General features: G+C 33.6%; 1 protein-coding gene across 2 annotated transcripts in view; it reads right to left on the bottom strand.

The window, feature by feature from the left end:
- Window positions 1-486: 486 nt before the first annotated feature.
- Window positions 487-22,386, bottom strand: part of LOC127830975 (uncharacterized) — a 97,779-nt gene continuing 75,879 nt past the window's right edge. For both annotated transcript variants that reach the window (XM_052355929.1, XM_052355928.1), the window contains 4 exons: window positions 21,515-21,581; window positions 9,838-9,920; window positions 4,206-5,342; window positions 487-1,844 (listed from right to left, as the gene is read on the bottom strand). In XM_052355929.1, coding sequence (XP_052211889.1) covers window positions 1,372-1,844; window positions 4,206-5,342; window positions 9,838-9,920; window positions 21,515-21,581 — 1,760 coding nt within the window. In that variant the 3' untranslated portion in view covers window positions 487-1,371. The remainder of the gene's footprint in view (window positions 1,845-4,205; window positions 5,343-9,837; window positions 9,921-21,514; window positions 21,582-22,386) is intronic.

Genomic DNA, 22,386 nt, shown 5'->3' with positions numbered 1-22,386 from the left:
AGATAACTGGAGCTTAAATTTAAGCAGTTAAAATAATATTACCAGATGCACTTAACATACATTAATTCTTATACTATGCATCTAAGACTGTTTATGACCTAAAAAAACTGTATTGAACCTAAAAAAGTGGAAGAACTTGTCAAGAATTATGGTCTCTGGTGTTTTCCACTAATCCCTTTATATTGCCGAGTTATGAATTCAACTTTAAAATGCATATTTAACTCATTTCAAGTTCAGCATTGTTTACAACAAATGTACTATAAATACTTAAAGAGCTGTGTCTGATATCACACTTGTGATACACAAACAGAGGACGTATTATGCTAAGTAAAAACATATTCAAATGTGATTTTGCATTATAAATACTGGAGCTCTATATAATATGTATCAATATTTAACATTTGATTGTCAAAAAATGAATTTAAAAAAATCAAAACAAATAAATCAAAGTGCTAACATGATACGAAAAGACATTGTCATTAACAACATAAGAGTTCACATTTGTTACTAAATTTAAAATAAATTATTTAATACACATGATTTCTAACAATTAAAAAATGTTATTTTAAAATTAATATTAAAGATATATATTCAATGTTTTCTAAAGTAGTTGATGTAGTTTTTAACATTTCAGCCAGATAATTTTAGTGAAAAGTAACCACTTAAAAAGAAAGTAGTTAAGAAATTAGCGCAAAAGGAAGCACTTCATGTTAAAAAAAAACATGAAACAGAAAAAGTTCTAAATATTAACAAGAGTTCTGCATAACGGGTGCTTTCTCTGCTGTGAAAGCTTGTAAGAATGTTTTTATTTTTTTTTAGAGGTCACAGTGACCTTGACCTTTGACCTAGAGACCCAAAAATGGGTGTGGAGTGTAGAGCTCATCAAAGTGCATCTACATCTAAAGTTTCAAAGTTTTAGGGGGAAGCACTTTGATTTCAGAGCAAAATGTCAAGGCTTAAGCATGACGCCAGCGGACGACACAACATGACAACGACTAGCTGGCGATGACAATACCTCGTGTTTTTTTTTCGAAAACAGCCGAGCTAATAAAAAATAATATAATTTACAGATGTCAAGAAAAAACCTCTAGGGTTTATGTTAGCCTTTGGCTTTACAATTTTGACATCAGTGTATAATTTTCTGTTATTATTCAGTTTTTGTCAAAAGAAGTTATAGCTACATCCATCACAAAAGGCATCTTTTTTTACAAGAGAACTTGTTGAATATGTTTTTGTTTTATTAAAAATATCTCAAGATTGCCTAACTGATCTTCTGCCCTCAGGAATCAGATATATTCAGATGCAAATCCATTATTATATATTAATTCTGAAGTAAATGTACTACATAAATTCAGCACTGAAGATCAATGTTCAATCCTCATCCAATCCAGCCACACGTTTCGCCTTAGTTTGTTCCTCGCCATGACGATCATGAGCCGCCTCTTTTCTCTCAGTCTGATCAGGATCATGTATCTCTTGCAAACCCTGTGGCTCCACAGTTAATCCCACCTCATCTTCATCATAGTCTACAGTTTTTGGTAAAGTCTCGCTTGCATAATTCCAAACTTCCAGACGCTGCATCTGTAATTCTGTGCTTTGCGGTAATGATGACAATGAACCCGCATTGGCACGGTTACTTGAGGTATGCCTTGGCAATACTAGATGCCGAGAATTAATTTGGACCTCACTTTCTTCAGAGTTCAATGCATTCTGGGTAATGTGTGAAAGTGGCGGAGACATGTGCGATAGGCCGTATCTAGACGAAATGTTTGAGTGGTCTGGCATGTTGCTATGGTAAACAAGGTGACCACTTTGTCTGCCAACAGTGCTATGTAAAAATGGGGCTGCAAGAGAAGATGTTAAATGACATATTTTACAATAAATGGGCGTTTTTTTACGTTTGCTAGCTTTTGCAATAACTAGAGGTGATCAGCGTCTTAAGTTAATAAGTAACCAAGATGTGTTTGTGATACACTATGTCCACCCCATATATTTGGCCTTTGACCTTGAAGGATGACTTTGACCTTGACCTTTCACCACTCAAAATGTGCAGCCTGATGATATACACATGCATGCAAAATATCAAGTTGCTATCTTCAAAATTGCAAAGTTATCGCCAATGATAAAGTTGGACGCAAACAAACCAACAAACAGACAGGGCAAAAACAATATGTCCCCCAGTATAGACTGGGGGACATAAAAACTATTTACTAGAAGGGCAACCTCTTTGGTTTGATACATAAACAAATTAAATTGAGATCCTTTTCTTCAGTAATGGTGAAAATTATGTTAAAAGTTCTATGTAATGAGAAACACCCTATCCAAACAAGTTACAACCCTAAATAAGGCCTAGAGCCTTTATACACATTCTAAAATTATTTATTTCTTTATATTTCTAGATTGTATTACTTCTCAATTCAATTAACATGTTCTGCATCATATAAACATACGGGATCAAAATTTTAGAAGGTTTCTTAATAAGAGGCAAATACAATATATGATACACTTGAAACATATTGGCTGCACTTTGTGAAAATGGGATTTAATGCATTTGCCAATAGTGTTGTCCCATATTAGCCTGTGCAGTCTGCACAGGCTAATCAGGGACAACACTTTTTGCCTTATTTTAATTTTTGTTAAGATGAGACTTTCTGTAAACAAAAAATCATACAAGCTAAAAGTGTTGTCCCTGATAAGCATGTGCATACTGCACAGGCTAATCTGGGACGACACTTTTCGCACATTCATTAAAACCCTTTTTCACAGAGCATGACCCATATGTAATCAAGAGCTTTGTCACTAACTTTAAAATATCTCTGCACCATTTTGTCACAGACACTGCACACGTGCTCATGGCTAATAAGCTTAGTTTATGGGCACATGGAATAAATACATTTCTGTGCATGAAATGTGTGTGTGTTGCACATGTTAAATTAAATGTTATGCCGTTTTGCATGTTTAAATTCAAACGTTTAAGAGGATTGTTTCACAGATTTATAACATTTTAAATGTCAAAAATGCCTATATTAAAGGTCACATTACTCAGAAATAAGTTTACCACTGCAAATGAAAATTGAGTGCTGCACATCAACTCTTCGTGGCAACGACATATTTCAAAATTCAAATCAAACACTAGAGGCATGTGGAAGCAGTTTGTTCCTTAAATGAGTAGCAGTTTATCACAAGCTACGCATTGCTTTCTATGATATATAACCGTTTTGATTTGCTTCTTTAACGTGTGTAACAAAGCTTAATAAGCATGTATGTGGCTACTTTTTGTTTGGTGTTACATTATTCTGCTGAAATGATAATGCAATGTAAAGTTTACTGACATGCAATCAAAAGTACTTTCTAGGTTTAACTTGATGTTTACATAAATATTAATTTTATAAGCTTTTTTTAAATAGATAAAAAAAGATCTGACACTTTAGACTATGATTTCGAAAAGCAATGTATATGCATGCTTGACAAATATTCGCTAACTAAAAAAATTCCTGAACTCTGCAGTGACGTTTTTCTAGTTTCATTTTACTCTTGTTTGAGGAATGTGGAAAAAAATTGCTCTACACTTACTATCTTTGTAATATAACCATTACAAATATTGTTATATCTTACATGTGTATTTTAGCTTTTTAAGCATTTAATTGGCTACTTTTTGTTTGACAGACCAATAGTGTTAAATTATTTTGCTTAAATGACAATGCAATGTCAAGTTAAGTACCGCAATCTCCGGAAGCATCGGCTATATCACCGGCTACTTAAAATCTTTGCGCTGGCTACTTTTCTTAAAATAAGTATATCCATTCAAAACAGGGCAAAAAACGCCCACTTCATTTCTTTGATGCTGGCTACTTTGAAAATACAACTTGCTACTGAAATTTTCATGGAGAACGATGGCAATCCAAACAACTTTCAACATTTCATTAGGCTTTTTTTTAAATATTAATTTTCTTTGCTAATTTAAAAGCGTGTGATAAATAAAGATGGTCATTTCATACCAAGATTTATGAACCCTGTCCTGGAAATGTTTAAGCAAGCTTGGAAAAGGTCCACTTACATAATTCCTGAACATGCTCAATAAACTATGCAATGAAATGACAACTTGTGCTGATGCAGACAGACCGTCATGATTCTTCTTTTAGAAATTTACCTCTAGGTCTCTTTCTTATCCACTTCTTTAGCCCAACAATTTAATAATAACATACCAACAACACCAACTGGTCGATCAGCAACAACTGATGGATACACTTTCTTGACCGCAGTAGACTCTATATGGGAATGCTCTTCCTCAGTCGCTTTATCAGATCTATTATTCCTTTCAACGACGCTAATATTATAGTCATTGCTTTCATCCACACCGCTTTCCACATTTTCACATCGACTAGGTAATTCACTGATTCCTTCGTTCATATTGTTGCAAAGCAATGTGGCAGCATAGCCAGATGCTTCATTAATCGTGGTAGCAGGCACTGTCCTTCCTTGCAATCTCTGCAATTGGCACCTCCCCAATTCCTCATCTCCACCCATCCTAACTACCCCATGGTCAATATCAATGTTAATCACAGAGTTGTTTATTTTCGCGTTGAAGTTCATTGCCAAACCACCAGCTCTTGCATTGGCATTTCCATTATTATCATTGTTACCCTTACATTTCTTGTTATTAAATTGCGTTCCAGAGCTAAACTTAGACTTTTGGATTGTCTTCTCTCTGCTTGGTTCTACACCAATTGCCTTCAGATCCCTGGTTCTGTTAGTGCTCAAGTCATCAGAGACTGCTGCCACTCTCACGCTGTTTGACCCTGTATGCATCCTGTCATCATCAATGCCATGGTCTTCAGACAGGGTGTCACCGATCGTATCGTCTCTCATAGAAATCTCAGTATTTAAAGGTTGATAAATTCTGTAAAACTCATCCAATTGTCGAAGAGCAACCTTCCCATGGTTACTGGTACTACCTGTAGTATTTAGAAACCCAGAAAGGTCTGGATATAGTGTTGACTTGGCTAGGGTTTCATCTGGGTTCAATGGTAACAAGGGTTCAAGTGCTGAATCATGATTGATTGGCGAACTACTATATGTATTATGTCCGATGGAAGCATTGGCCCCATTTATCTGCCCTTGGTTAATTAGAGAACCTCTGCATGGAGTTCGAACATTTGTTGAGTTATGAACCTTTGGTCTGGCTTCAACGGGCAAAGATTGAGCTTCTCTGTTCTGAAGAGCATCAGTCGTTGATGAAGCTCTCATGTTAACAAGGTTACTATGGCCGTCATTAATTGTAGGAGTGGTTGGTGTTCGTGTTTGTGGAGACAGCAAGTCTTGTGCTGAACCTTGGGATGGGCCTGAAGAAACACAGAGAGAAAATATTGTGTAAAATACAGGGCCTGAATGAAAGTTGCATCAGCCATTTATATTCAATTTGTTTTCATGAGAACCTATCAAGTTACATCAGCAATTTATATTCAATTTGTTTTCATGAGAACCTATCAAGTTGCATCAGCAATTTATATTCAATTTGTTTTCATGAGAACCTATCAAGTTACATCAGAAATTTATATTCAATTTGTTTTCATGAGAACCTATCAAGTTACATAGAAATTTATATTCAATTTGTTTTCATGAGAACCCATCAAGTTACATCAGCAATTTATATTCAATTTGTTTTCATGAGAACCTATCAAGTTATATTAACAAACCTCCACCGTTATACCGTTGTACTGAGTATAGGCCATTTTGTTTTGCAGTGCTATACTGAGTGACAGTTCTTCAGATGTGGAAATTTCTCAATTTTAAGACACAGAGCAACCCTCAATAATTGATGTTTTCAAAATAAGGTGTTTTTGCAATCTCGATCTTAAATGAACAAGGTCATGCGCAGAAATATTAGCCAGCATAAAAAAGAACCCTCCGCCAAAGACTTTGGTAAAGATTTGGTGAAAAGAGAATGATTTCAAAGATCTATATCAGCGAATATTGCCATTTTTCTATGAGTGAAGGACAATAAATCTGAAATGCCTGGTGCTCTTTGCCTCGTTATCACATTTATCATTCACATAAGACAAGAAAGACTTGCAGAAAGTTTTGTTAAGATTTGATAAAAACTGAATGAGGAAAAAAGTGCACACCACAAATGTCAAGTTTTTTGTATAAAGAAAGTGCAATTACTCAGAAGAGACTAAATCACATTGGCTGGTTATATAGTAATTCCTCCATTTAATGTCAATAAACATTTTCAAAAGTTCTTTAATAATCAAATTCTCACATTTTGGGTAAATAAAGTGCAATAACTCTAAAATACATGGTGCAAAATGGCTGGCTATATAAATGGCCCTCCATTAAAGGTAAACAAACTTTTTCAAAAAGTTTGGTGAACTTTTTTTTTGAAAACTGTAGAATTTATAGAGCAATCAAAGCGCTGCAGGCACTGAAAATGTTCGCTATTGCATAATCTTAGACGCAACTCAGTTTTCAAAATTATGTTATAGCTTTTTATATCGCAAGTTTGAAATGAACACAACCCATTCAAACTTATAAAGATATATATAAAGAGTGCGTCTTAAAGCACAGGTTGAGATGTTTGTGCACTGTTTATCCTCATATTTATGTAATAGTGATAACTTAGACAAAATAACAACAATATGTCTCTTTTTTTCACAATTGGTTGCTGCACTGGCAACCATCTTAAGAATTTTGGTTGCCTTGCTAAAGAATAACATGCCTAGAATCATGTACATGTTGTGTTATGTGTATCTAATACTTGATCTTTTTTCTTTAAATTATTGAGCAACAGTTTTGCCGATATGACAAACGTTTAGTGCATCATGTCTTGTTGTGAGCCGGAATTGAATCATTTCCTAGGCCTAATTGATCCACAGTCACCAATTTGTATTCTATGTTTAATTGGATTGAGTTGTTCAAGCTGGATGGTCTGGATCTAGCCTTGACTTGGGTAGGGTTTTATCTGGAGTCAATGGTAACAAGGGTTCAAGCTCTGCATCATGATTAATTGCCGAACTATTATCTGTATTGTTTCCAATAAAGCATTAGCCCCATTTATCTGCCCTTGGTTGATAAAAGAACATCTGCAGTGAGTTGGAACATTTGTTGAGTTATGGACCTTTGATCTGTATTCAATGTGCAAAGATTGATCTCCTCTGTTCTGAAGAGTATCAGTCATTGATGAAGCTCTCATCTTAACAAGGTTACTATGGCCGTCATTAATTGTAGGAGTGATTGGTGTTCGTGTTTGTGATAATTTATGAGTCATTTGCCAGTCATGATCGATGTACCTATGAAGTTTCATAATCCTAGGCATAAGCATTCTTGAGTTATCATCCGGAAACCATTTTACTATTTCGGGTCACTATGTCCTTGACCTTTGACCTTGTGACCTGAAAATCAATAGGATTCATCTGCAAGTCATGATCAATGTACCTATGAAGTTTCATGATCCTAGGCGTTAGCATTCTTGAGTTATCATTCGGAAACCATTTTACTATTTCGAGTCACTGTTACCTTGACCTTTGACCTAATGACCTGAAAATCAATAGGGGTCATCTGCCAGTCATGATCAATGTACCTATGAAGTTTCATGATCCTAGGCATAAGCGTTCTTGAGTTATTATCCGGAAACCATCTGGTGGTTGGACCAACCGACGGACCAACCGACATGTGCAAAACAATATACCCCCTCTTCTTCAAAGGGAGGCATAAATATTGTGTAAAATACAGGGCCTGAATTAAAGTTATATAAGCAATTTATATTCAATTTGTTTTCTTAACAAACCTCCATCATTAAACAGTAACTGTTATACTGAGTACAGGCCATTTCATTTTGCACTGTTATACTGTTATACTGAGTGATGTGGAAATTTCTTAATTTTAAGACACAGAGAAAATTGATTCTATAATGCAAATAGCAACCATCAATGGTAAATGATGTTTTCAAAATAAGGTGTTTTTGCAATATTGATCTTAAATGAACAAGATCATGCGCAGAAGTATAAGCCAGTTTAAAATAGGACCCTTATCCAAAGAGATTGGTAAAGATTTGGTGAAAAGTGAATGATTTAAAAGAACTCAACCAGCGAATATTGCAATTTTTCTATGAACAAAGGGCAATAATTCTGAAATGTCTGGTGCTATTTGCCTCGTTATCACATTTATCATTCACTCAAAAAAGATTTGCAGAAAGTTTGGTGAAGATTTGATAAAAACTGAATGAGGCCGAAAGTGCAAACCACAAAATATGTAAAGTTTTGTGTATAAAGAAAGGGCAATTACTCGGAAGAGACTTAATCAAATTGGCTGGTTATAAAGTGCTTCCTTCATTTAATGTCAATAAACATTTTCCAACAAGATGTGTTTGTTTAACACTTTGTCCCCCATATATTTGACCTTTGACCTTTAAGGATGACCTTGACCTTTCACCACTCAAAATGTGCAGCTCCATGAGATACACATGCATGCCAAATATCAAGTTGCTATCTTCAATATTGCAAAAGTTATGGCCAATGTTAAAGTTTGACGCAAACAAACAAACCAACAAACCAACAGACAGGGCAAAAACAAAAAAGTTATGTAAAGATCAAATTCTCACATTTTGGGTAAATAAAGCGCATTAACTCTAAAATACATAGTGCAAAATGGCTGGCTATATAACATCCATTAAAGGTCAACAAACTTTTTTCATAAAATTTTGGTGAACTTGTTCACGAAAACAGTAGAATTGATAGAGCAAAAATGGTAATTTGTTTAATAAATAAAGGGCAATTACCCTGAAGAGCCTAGTGCAAATTGGCTGATTATACGACTTGTTCTCCATTTTATGTCAACAAACATTTCCAGAAAGTTTGGTGAAGATTCTATGAAAACTTCACAGCTGCCAATCTGCCCGCCCTGCCAATCAATATGGTTCTTCCTATTATAAGTATTGTCAAGAGACTGGCGAATATAGATCATGTCACCTTTAAAGGGGCCTTTTCACGTTTTAGTAAATTGACAAAATTAAAACAAGATGTGTTTGTGAAACACTATGTCCCCCCCCCCATATATTTTACCTTTGATCTTGAAGGATGACCGACCTCGACCTTTCAACACTCAAAATGTGCAGCTCAATGAGATACACATGCATGCCAAATATCAAGTTGCTATCTGCAATATTGCAAAAGTAATGGCTAATGTTAAAGTTTGACGCAAACAAACAAACCAACAAACAGACAGGGCCAAAACAATACGTTCCCCAGTATAGACTGGGGGACATAAAAAGTTGTTTCAGATTCGCAAATTTTCGTTTAAGTTATGATATTTGTGAGGAAACAGTAATACTGAACATTTACCATGCTCTAAAATAGCTATTATATGCATCTTTTGAAATTTAAAAACATGAAAATTATAAAGCTTTGCAACGCGAAATGATTGAATAATTTGGAGAGTTCTGTTGTTGTCATTATATTTTGTGAAACTAAAAGGATTGCTTATATAAAGTATAAAATACATCCCTGAATGTATGAGCACGGATGGTCAAGTGCTTTAAAGGTAGACTTTTACTCCATGACTCCAGCGTTCAGTGGTTCGGGCCCTGTTGAGGGTTATTTTTTTATTCATTTTTGAATTTTATTCATGGAGCTTTTTAGATCCAATGTTTACGTTTATCAATATAAAGCATTTAATGACAAACTTCAATACATGCCAAAATCTGTGAAAAAGCTCCTTTAAAACATGTAACATATTTGGAAACTAGGGTGCAAAAGATATAGTGATTAGCGTTTTTAATTGAAAAAAAAATCAACCTATGGATAACACTTTGACAATCATAAATATCATTTCATGTGATACCTTTGGAGAAATAGTCCCTGAGTTGTTGCCTGCAATTGTGATGTCTGCAGACCAGGATTATGAGAATAAGCCCGAGAATAAGCCTGAAAATAACAATATAAATATTTATAATTTAATACAAGCCTCAAACAACAGCATAGACTGATAAAATTGACAGACATAAAACCAGTAAACCATGATATCTTTAATACAATATTATATGCCTTGTTTTCCATGTAATATAACCATATTTTTATCTGAAAACCGTATAATCTAGCTATGTGAGCATTGTCAATGGCAAATTTTGCTTCACTGACCAATTTGTTATTTCATTAAAATGATGAAAAAGAACATACTGATAAAAATGGGACGTGCTCTGTGAAAAATTGGTTTATTGCATGTGTGTAAAGTATCATCCCAGATTAGCCTGTGCAGTCCGCACAGGCTCATCTGAGACGACACTTTCCGCTTTATGATTTATTTTTTTCTTCAGGAAAGTCTCTTCTTAGCAAAAATTTAGTTTGGAAACAAATTTGCACTGCACAGGCTAATCTGGGACAGCACTTTACACACATGCATTAAACCCCCTTTTCACAGCAAGTTTCAAGATATGTGGGTCAGAGAATTCATTATAGCCATTTATGGAAAACATCCCTCTGAATTTGGTGGTTATGTTTTTCAACAGACCAGAACCTTGTTTTGACTCACTAGGGCTCCATATGGCTCTACAATTTTTGTAGCCAAATTTACCTTTTATGTCTTAATTCTTATTATTAAGTATATTTTATGGGTGATTGTGTAGAAATCCTTGTAGCCAAATGGAAAAGTAAGCTCTTCTCACTCAGTTCATGCAATTTTAAAAAAAAGTTCTAATGATATTAATATTACAATACATGGAACATTGCCCTGCCCCCTAGTGGCCATGTTTTTCTAAACACCCGAACATTTAAAAAAAATAAGTTGTGAAAAATTAGGGCTTTTTTGACGTGTGCAGAAGAAACAGAAAATGATAATAAGCCTGAAAACAACAATATAAATATTTACAATGTCGAGCCTCAAACAACAGCAAAAACAGAATGATAAAATTTACAAACATAAAACCAGTAAACGATGAAATTTTACAACATTCTACACACTGTTTTAATTGTAATTCAACCATATTCTTATCTAAAAAACATACAATATTGCTATTTGAGAGTTGTCAATTGCTAATTTTGCTTGACTTACCAATCACGTTATTTTGCTGAAATGATGTAAAAGCATCCACTGAAAACAAGAGCACCGCCTTGCGGGTGCAGACTGCTCATCTATTTTTTTTTAAAGGTGTAGGGACCTATCTCAATTTTAATCACAAAGGAGGGAGGGGTGGAGTGGAGAGGGTGTATAGTGTGGGGTGTGATCATTTATTAGATCTACATTATCTTCCAAAATATGAAGAAAAAAAATGCAAAAAAAATGTTAAAAAAAAAAAAAAAAATTTTTTTTTTGGGGGGGAGGGGGGTGGGACGGGGTATAGCGTGAGGGTGTGGTGGTCATTTATCAGATGATCTTTAAAAAAAATCGGGGGGATTCGGGGGAGGGGGAGGCGTGGGGGACGGTTTGGGTGGAGTCTATTGTGGTATGTCAGGTAAGAGTTGTTTTGTCAAAGTATCAATCAAATCTAATCATAAATAAAGAAGTTAGGGCAATTTTAACAAAATTTAATAATTTGACCTTTAGAGTCATATTCATTCAAAGGTCAAGATAAAATTCAACTTGCCAAGTTGCCAGGTACAGTACCCTCATGATAGCATGAAAGTATTTGAAGTTTGAAAGCAATAGCCTTGATACTTAAGAAGTGGATCTAAACACAAAATTTAACCATATATTAAAAGTTACTAAATCAAACAAGATGTGTTTGTGAAACACAATGTCCCCCTATATGATGTTTGACCTTGAAGGATGACCTTTACCCCTATATGATGTTTGACCTTGAAGGATGACCTTGACCTTGACCCTTCACCACTCAAAATGTGCAGCTCCATGAGATACACATGCATTTCAAATATAAAATTGCTAGCTTCAATATTGCAGAAGTGACATTACATGAGCAATTTTGACCCATATATTTGACCTTGAAGGATGACCTTGGCCTTGACCTTTCACCACTCAAAATGTGCAGCTCCATGAGATACACATGCATGCCAAATATCAAGTTGCTATCTTCAATATTGCAAAAGTATTCATAAAATAAGCGATTTGGGCCACATATATTTGACCTCTGACCTTGAAGAATGACCTTGACCTTTCACCACTCAAAATGTGCAGCTCCACGAGATACACATGCATGCCAAATATCAAGTTGCTATCTTCAATATTGCAAAAGTACTCATAAAATGAGCGATTTTGGTCACATATATTTGACATCTGACCTTGAAGGATGACCTTGACCTTGACCTTTTACCACTCAAAATGTGCAGCTCCAGGAGATACACATGCATGCCAAATATCAAGTTGCTATCTTGAATATTGAAATACTGCAAAAGTGTACATTAAATGAGCGATTTTGACCCATATATTTGACCTTTGACCTTAAAGGATGATCTTGACCTTTCACCACTCAAAATGTGCAGCTCCATGAGATACATATGCATGCCAAATATCAATTTGCTATCTTCAATATTGCAAAAGTTATTGCAAATGTTAAAGTTGGCGCAAACCAACCAACCAACCAACCGACCAACCAACAGACAGGGCAAAAACAATATGTCCCCCACTACTAAAGTGGGGGACATAAAAAGGGCCATAAGTCCGTAAAAATGACAACCACAGTTATGAAACTTGTCCTTTACTGTCCCCTCATGATAGTTTGCGAGTGTTCCAAGTATGAAAGCAATATCTATGATACTTTAGGAGTAAAGTGGACCAAAACACAAAACTTAACCAAATTTTCAATTTTCTAAGTATAAAGGGCCCATAATTCTTTCAAAATGCCAGTCAGAGTTATATAACTTTGCCTGCACAGTCTCCTTATGAAAGTTAGTAAGTGTTGCAAGTATGAAAGCAATAGCTTCGATACTTTAGGAATAAAGTGGACAAAAACACAAAATTTAACCAAATTTTCAATTTTCTAAGTATAAAAAGGGCACATAGTTCTGTCAAAATGCCAGTCAGAGTTACATAACTTTACCTGCACAGTCCCCTTATGACAGTTAGTAAGTGTTGCAAGTATGAAAGCAATAGCTTTTATACTTAAGGAATAAAATGGACCTAAGTATAAAAAGGGCACATAATTCTGTCAAAATGCACACAAGAGTTATCTTACTTTACCTGCCCAGTCCCCTCATGATAGTATGTAAGTGTACCAATTTTGAATGCAATAGCATTGATACTTTATGAAAAAAGTGGACATAAACGCAAAACTTAACCGGACGCCGACGCCAAGGTGATGACAATAGCTCATTTTTTTTTGTGTGTGTGTGCAAAATTTTACTTTTTCCGTAGAATATTACATACATATGTAGACAATACAGTACATACATACAAAGCTTTTCAGATAGTATTGTACAGCTACTTGATGGGTACATACATATTACTTGCGTACATTCAACATACATTCATATACATATCTAGTTGTGTTATACTAGAAGTATTTTACAACAGCAAAAAAAAAACACACAACACAAACAAGCTTGTAACATACAACATTACTTTATGTTGATTATATGTTTGTATATTACTTATAATAAAAAGTAGATCTATTGCACATTAGAAAATTTATTTGTAAGTGCTGAATTGTATTATATAAGAATATTGATTATGCAGAGTTTAGAACAAAACTTGTGTATCAAAAGATTCTTTGGAAATAAAGTTTCTTTCTACCATATCTCTCACAAATCGGATGCCTCTTTCATATAGACATTTAATATAGATATAGCTTTTGTTTATTGTAAAATTATGATTATAAAAAAGAGGCATATTCAGAATATCATCACTATTTATTATTGGCAGCTTTTCAACGCACAATATATAGTTTTTTAAAACATCGAGCCAAAATTTATTTTTCAGGTGTAAACATATTTTTCGGCATACATTTTACCAGTGTTGAATATTATCTTAAAATCTATTTACGATTTTGCCAATGAATAGCAATTTCCTTCGGCTGACAATATTCTCTTAATCCATGTTATTTTCATGCATTTTTCAAAGGAACATATATCAACAATATTTAACCCACCTTCGTTATACTCCTTAACAATTACTGTTTTTAGCATAGGTGCAACGCACCTTTGCTTATGGTATATACGACATTTCGAAACCCCACATCGATCGGTTGACCATTATGAAGCCTTACCTGATCAAAAATCAGACGAAATATCTATTTAGTTTAGTATATGGTAATTCTTACAATTTTTTTTTAGAAACGTTTTTCTAAAGTTTTCTTCCAAGAATATTGCTCCGTTTTTAGTGAATTTTTCTAAGACCGATTTACGTGAAAAAACCTTCTAAGAAACTAAAACAAAATTCATTCGTAAAACAATTCTGTTCTTGTTGATAGTAACCTCACACCTAATTTCTATTTCCTTTGTTTACTGTTCTGTGAGAGGTCAAATGTTTACATAACTGAATTCATAAGGCCCTGGTTTAAGGATATGTAACATTTCATCGGTTAATTATAAATAGAAATTAAAACATATTCTCAGCAGGAAGTGGGGCATAAAGCACTTTTATTCTTTTGAAAATGTGTAAAAAATGGCGGAGTACGATGAATGTTTTCTGATTTATGACATGGATTCTGACCTGCCTTTCTATGGATTTGATGAAGTAGAGTTTAAAAGTAATAGAGATGTGTTAATTGAAGTTAAAATGATTTACTTTGTGCCAGAAATTAACGTTACAAGTAGAGCTAACGGTTTAAATGTGGCATCGGATTTAATGGATTCGCGCGAATACTTGACGAGTGTTGTGTCTGTAAAATATTAAATGGAAAGCTGTAAATGTATCAAGTCGGAAAAGACAACGGATGGTTGCATAATGGTATGCGTGAAATAATGTAATTCTACGTATTTATTTTCATAGTTATGTCATTTTGTAACCATTCACTTTCGTCACTATTTGCAATTCCCGTTTCTAAAAATAGAACATTTTGGTAACAAGGGGGGCGACTCGTGATGTCAGCAATCGTTAAGGTTACAATACACTAAATAATCGAGTCAGGAAGGTAATCGAGTCATGAAGGGCTGTACTCTCTCAACAAATCATCATATTTTCCTCGAAGGCATGTTATACACTTTAGACTGTTGTTCTGGTTTTATCGTTTGGAGATATTGATAGGGTAAGCATAGGTGTTCACTACTAAATCCCTGAAATAGGATAAAGTTGGAGATTTTAGTAAACAATGGCACTGTGAAAGATTACAATCCACTAGAAAACGGCCGAAAAAAAGGCGCAAAAACAGTCGATTTTTATTTGGGTTGAATTCTTTTTTGGTTTGAACATGACATATCTTTTTTATTGCTTAAATCGATTCAGCTAAAAATGCCCGTCAAGAAAAGGTTTGGTTATGGGGGTCTGACCGTCTCTATGTGCAAAATTGTGTATTTATTCTCGCTCAAAGTTGTCGCTTTTACATCGAAACATATAAGGAAACTATTTAATATTTTTTGACCTAAACATTTACTTCAGCAGCAACTTCCCTGTATCTTGCAACTATGCTTTCAGCGCCATCGGCGCTCTCGTTTTAATTTTGCTTGGCTCTGCACATTTATTTAATGAAATCATAAAAGTGTTGTTCTATTGTTTTCATGCTGTCTTTGCTTGGTGATGGCAGTGATACAAATAGATAAGTAAGTAAAGGAAGAACAATGATTTGACAATGGTTATCTTTCCTAGAGGAGTAATATATCTGCGATTCCAATGAGTTATTGAACTTTTAATATTTTCTATTTTATTATCAAAATTTTTAATGATCATGTTGTCTAAATTAATATCAAACATTATTCCAAGAACTTTAAAGGTAGTAGCTCCCCATTTAAGTTTGTATTAAGTTTTATTGAACTGGTACTATATTTCATAGAACCTATCCAAATTAAATCCGTTTTTTCGTAGATTATGTTAAGTCTAGAGTATTTTGAAAATTCATGAAGCATGTCTAGTGTACAATCAAGAGATGATTATGATCCGTCCAGAAATAAAGATGTATCATCAGCAAATTGAGATATTTTGTATTCTATGTCATTTATTGTTATACCTTTTATTTCTTTGTTATCTCTTATTTTAATGGCAAGAATTTCTGCACAGATAATAAAAATGTAAGAACTAATAGGGTCACCTTGACGGCATCCCCTCTCTTTACAGAAAGTATTAAACAAGAAGCCATTTATTTGTATGGAGGCCATGGTATTATGCAAGAACATAGATATCCATTTTTGAAGCATTGGTCCGAAATTAAAAAAACTAATAGTTGTTTCGATAAACTGAAAAGACAGAGTATCAAACGCTTTTTCAAAATCAATTGTCGATAGTAATCCAGGTAAATTATTATCTTCAGGCTCAGCATATTTCAATATATCATAAAGTAATCTAGTGTTTTCACCAATGAATCGACCTTTAATGAAACCTGTTTGATCTTTAGATATAAAAATGTCAAGAACTGTTTTTAATCTATTTGCAATGGAACCTGATGCTTGTTTGTAAACAACATTTAATAATGTTAGCGGTCGCAAATTTTTCAGATAACATCGCGGCTTGTTTTCTTTTGGAATACAAGTTATAATTCCATGTTTTTGTGTAATAGACAACGTATTTTTAATAAAGGCGTAATTAAGACTTCTCACTATGAAATGGCCTTATCTATTCAAAAATACTTTAAAGAATTCAGCTGTGAATCCATCAGAACCTGGACTTTTGTCATGTTTCATATTTTTGAGTGTTATGGATACTTCTTCAATATAAAGCAGCCCTTCTATTGCGTCAGATTGAACTTTATTCAACTTTTGTATATTAATATTTTCTTAATCAGTTTTTATATCGTATTAAATTTCGTTTTCATTTTTATTGTATAAGGTTTTATAGAATTAAACAGCTTCTTTTAAAATATCATTTTGTTCTGTTAATCTAGCACCCTTTTCTAATTCAATAAAAGGTATGGACTTGTGTAATGATTTGTTTCTAGCGAGAAAAAGTATTTAGATGGTTTTTCTCCATCTTCTATCCATTAAGCTCTGGAAGCGATAAGAGAGCCTTTAAGTTTATTTTCCCTTACACATACATGCCATAATTTTTCAGACCAATTCCGGGAGTTAAATTGTCTGGGACTTTTGCCGATTTTCCGGGACATGTATAAAATGTAGCGATATTTATAGACATATGCATTTTTGGTACGTTTTTTTTGTTTCGCATCGTTAATTGCAAAAGTTCGAAAGCCTATCCGAAATACATTTGATCTATTAACGTCAAATTAAACATTACTACTTCCGTTACTAGATACAAGCCACGTGTTTTCAGTGTAAGCGTTCTAAACATAGATGGTGATTCACTGCGTTATTGTTATTAAGACCGGTGTGTAACGCGTAGTTGTTGATACGACATGGCGAACGCAATTCAAATTCACATATTTTTTTTAACGTATGTTTACTGGGGGTTTAGAACAAGACAATAATAAACCTAGTGAGGATGACGTTTTTATATGCTTACTTTTGTACTCAACTTCTTTGTCGGTTAAACGTGCGAACATAAACTGCTTTTAATGTTTTACTAAGCGATGTTGGACTTCAGATGTGTGAACAACTATCCTTTGCCCTTACGCAGCGGGAAATAATGACGTAGTAGATTAAAGTCAATTAACAACCACATTAAACAATGCCGCCTTTTCGGTTTGACCGCGAACGTGAGACAATCGATATGATAACAGGACCCCTGTTAATTGATCGATTTTGACACGTAGCGTAGTCTGCCTATTCGGGTAGGCATTGTCATGGAGACGCTGCAGATATACACAGATTCGAGGTGCAGTTAAGCCTATTAAGATAAGGTGCATGTATATATGGATTTTGTATATTCCGTGACTTTGACAGATTTCCGGGACAGCGGGACAAGTTCTTCATTTCCGGGACTGTCCCGGACAATCCGAGACATATGGCATGTAAGGCTTACATTTTCTAATTCATTTTTAGTTCTCGAAGTTGTTCAGAATCAGCCTCATTTAATGATTAAGTAAAAAAATTATTTTCTTAATTAAAGTAGATTCATGGTTTTTGTTTTGTTCAGCTTTATGTGATGAGAATGAAATAGTTTTACCTCTAATTTCCATTACTTTGTTTATTTTATGTTATAATTTTGATAATCTAAGTTGACATCTAGAACACAATTAAAGTCTACACATATTATATACGTACTATCAGTGTGAAAATATATTATTTTTTTAAAGAGGTCTGTAAAAAAAGCGGGCGTATCTTTATAGGGCCCATATAATGTACATAAGGTAAAACTGTTATTCATATATGTCAAATCCAATAGTAAGTAGTTACCAATAGAATCTTTTTCAATTTTATTTACTTTGATTTGAATGTTTTTGTTAAATAAAATGCAAACACCTTGAATTTGATTGTCCAAAACTAAAATGACATTTCCCATCTCATTCTGAACATATTTTATTTTTAATTTCCGGAGTAAAATGACAGTCTTTGAGACAATATATATGGGCTTGTTTTGTTTTTAAGAAATCAAAGACATCTCTTCGTTTTTTGTGTTATTTAGACCCCTACAGTTGTATGGAATTAATTTAAGATTATCCATTTATAAAAGGATGAAAAATGAGCTGTAAAATATGAATCCCAAAACAGGTATCTTGGAACAATATATGTAATACAATATTCATAACTTTTAGCTTCTGCATGTTTAGACACAAACAATTCAGCAACTTAAACACAAACATACAATATAAGAACAAAATAACAAAATGTACAAAAGGAGGCTTAAGGTATAATGAATGATTGTGGTTACAATCAAACATAGGGACTTATTAACATTAAAATACATGATTTTACAACATATGAAAATATATTATATGTAATTTTATTGGTGATGTATAATGTATGGTGCAACATAAACATGTGACAAACAAACTAATGTCTTCATGATTCACACAAATAAAACCTGAATGCAACAATGTATGATGGTTCATTTTTTCTTTCTACTTTTCATATGTTTATAATTTAAATAATTATTAATTAAGCAATAATTTTGGATAATGTGGAAAATCTACACTTAAACATACTTATTACGAATACATTTGAGCTAAACATATATTTATGGAAAGAAAAAACATCACCAGATATATTAAATTAAGGATTTTCATCAACATTCGTGTTGCAGATATCAATTATATTCATGGAAAACATATTTGTTAAAAAAGGAAAAACACATCCCAAAAATGAAAGAATTTTCATTGATGTTCATATTTCTAATAATTAAAACATGTCGCAATAATTTTGGATACGGAAAGCTCACTTTATCCAGACTTACTTATTTCACAAAAACTGCGTTTAGTCACATACTTTTTACACATGTACGTGTTTATTATATAATTAATGAAAGGATACATATCTCGGATAATAAGAATTTTCATCAACGTTCAGTTGTTGCAGATATCAATAACATTCATTTATAGACGTGACAATATTTAAAACATGTATCAAGACTTATTTATGTTCTTAAATCTGTGTCCTTTTGATATTTTTTGTTTAAAAGTCTCTTCGTAGCAAAAAAAAGTGAGGACTGCAAAGACTTATCTTGGATGACACTTTACACACATGCACTAAACCGCCTTTTCACAGAGCATGGCTCACTAATATTCTAAGCAAGTTTCAAGATAAGTGGGTCAAAGATTTAATTTTAGCAATTTATGGAAAACTTCCCTTTTACTTCGGTGGCCATGTTTTTCAACAGACCAGAACCTTGTTTTGACTCACTCAGTTTATGCAAACCATGTACGTTTTTTTTAAAGAGTTCATATGATTTCACTATAGCAATATATGAAATATTTACTTGCCCACTAGTGGCCATCATCAGTTTTTCTACAGACCCAATCATTGTAAAAAATAAGTAACTATATCATTAAGAACAAGATGTGTTTGTGATACACTATGTCCCCCACCATGCATTTGACCTTTGACCTGGAAGAATGACCTTTCACCACTCAAATGTGCAGGCTCACGAGATACACATGCATGCCAAATATCAAGTTACTATCTTCAATATTGAACAAGAGATGTGTTTGTCAGAAACACAATGCCCCCTATTGCGCCGCTTTGGAGCCATGATATATTTGACCTTTGACCTTGAAGGATGACCTTTCACCACTAAAAATGTGCAGCTCCATGAGATACACCACACGCATGCCAAATATCAAGTTGCTATGTTCAATATTTCAAAAGTTACTGCAAAACTTTACTATATTAAATATTTAAAATTTTTACCTTTGACCTTGAAGGATGACCTTGACCTTTCACCACTAAAAATGTGCAGCTCCATGAGATACACCACACGCATGCCAAATATCAAGTTGCTATGTTCAATATTACAAAAGTTATTGCAAAACTTTACTATATGTAATATTTACATTTTTGACCTTTGACCTTGAAGGATGACCTTGACCTTGACCTTTAATCACTCAAAATGTGCAGCTCCATGAGATACACATGCATGCCAAATATCAAGTTGCTATGTTCAATATTTCAAAAGTGATTGCAAAACTTTACTTTATTAAGTATTTAAATTTTTGACCTTTGACCTTGAAGGATTACCTTGACCTTTCACCACTCAAAATGTGCAACTCCATGAGATACACATGCATGCCAAATATCAAATTGCTATGTTTAATATTTTGAAAGTTATTGCAAAACTTTACTATATTTAAGTTTTAAGTTTTTGACCTTTGACCTTGAAAGATGACCTTGACCTTTCACCACTCAAAATGTTCAATTCAATGAGATACACATGCATGCCAAATATCAAGTTGCTATGTTCATTATTTCAAAAGTTATTGCAAAACTTTACTGTAATGTTAAAGTTTTGGGACAGAATGACAGACAGACAGACAGGCCAAAAACAATATACCCCCGATCTATCGATCCGGGGGCATAAATAGTTATGGCCAATGTTAAAGTTGGATGCAAACAAACCAACAAACCAACAGCAAACTAACAAACAGACAAGGCAAAAACAATATGTCTCCCAGTATAGACTGGTGGACATAAAAATGTTTTGAGCAAGTGTCATGAAGAATAGGCCAAAAAGTTGGTGTTCAAGGTTGCCCTGTAGAAATATAAAAAAATGCACCACAACCCAGCAGCTAGGTTTTATGCCAAACGGATTTTTTTTAAATACTATTATTACAAGATTTTTTAGCAAATTTCATAAAGACTGACAAGAAATATGGAGCCAAGATATCATTGGGACAAATGTTCTGAAGACATTTTAGGAAGATTGGATAATACTGGTAAATGCAGTTTCAAAAGTGTGCTCAAAGTGAATGGACAATATGCGAATGGACAACAGGTGAAGGAAAAGAATAATGGACAAAGGCAATACAAAATCTTACCATGAGCACACATTTTGGCTTAAAGTGAGCATAAATGCAAAAAACATTGTTAAGACATTCAGACCCATACGCCTGCATCATGTGAATGGACACAGACAAATAACATCCAACACTTACACACATGTTCCCAGCACTGAAACCAATGAAATAATTGTGTGGATACCAAAAAACGGCTCATGTCCATCTGGAAAAGAAACAAAATACAAATAAACAATATTAAATGCTACCATAAAATTAAACTAGTGAAACAAGAGGTTTTAAAAATCATTAACCGGTTAACCATATTCCGTAACCAATTATTTACCGGTTAACCGAAACGCCTTAAGTAGTTAAAATGATTTAGAGTACGTCAAAAATGTCTTACAGCTCGAACCGCTCTGTAGAAACATAAGTAATTTCAAATTTGAAAGCGCCTGCGTTGATAACATGCCAGTTTCGTAATAAAATGTATTATACAATTTATTTTAATAATTTTGTAAATGTATGCTATATATTTTAAATATTTTTCCTGCGAAAAAATTTAAGGACTACACAATGTTCATGTTCACGTGTTATAAACTTATTTTTGGTTGGGCCGCTAATATTACGTTTGCGTCGTATCGCTCACAAAAATGGTGTGTTCCTTTATTCATTCTGTTTTAATTTTTGAAACTCAAATTGGCTTAATATATACAAAAAATTTCCCTTTCAATTTGAAGTGGGTCATGTGTGTTCAACCAATCCGCATCTCTTCATATTTGATAATTGCATATTTTGTTGTCTGAATTTTAGCATTTGTAGCCGAAGTAGTACCGTTTAATTTTCATTATACAATTACAAAATGTGGGTAAAATAAAGGAAACAAATGCAAATTAAATTAATTTTAAACGAAATGTAAATTGAATATTTATAATAATCAGTATATTTATTTAATAGCGAAGGAAATAAGTATTATGATCTCAAATACTGATAGTTACAGATGTTTGCAAACGTACCATAGCGCGCAAAGT

This window comes from Dreissena polymorpha, chromosome 5 (genome assembly GCF_020536995.1).
Source record: "Dreissena polymorpha isolate Duluth1 chromosome 5, UMN_Dpol_1.0, whole genome shotgun sequence".
Classification (NCBI taxonomy): Eukaryota; Metazoa; Mollusca; class Bivalvia; order Myida; family Dreissenidae; genus Dreissena; species Dreissena polymorpha.
The sequence above is the reverse complement of the archived record's forward strand: the minus strand, read 5'-3'. Positions and strand labels throughout refer to the sequence as shown.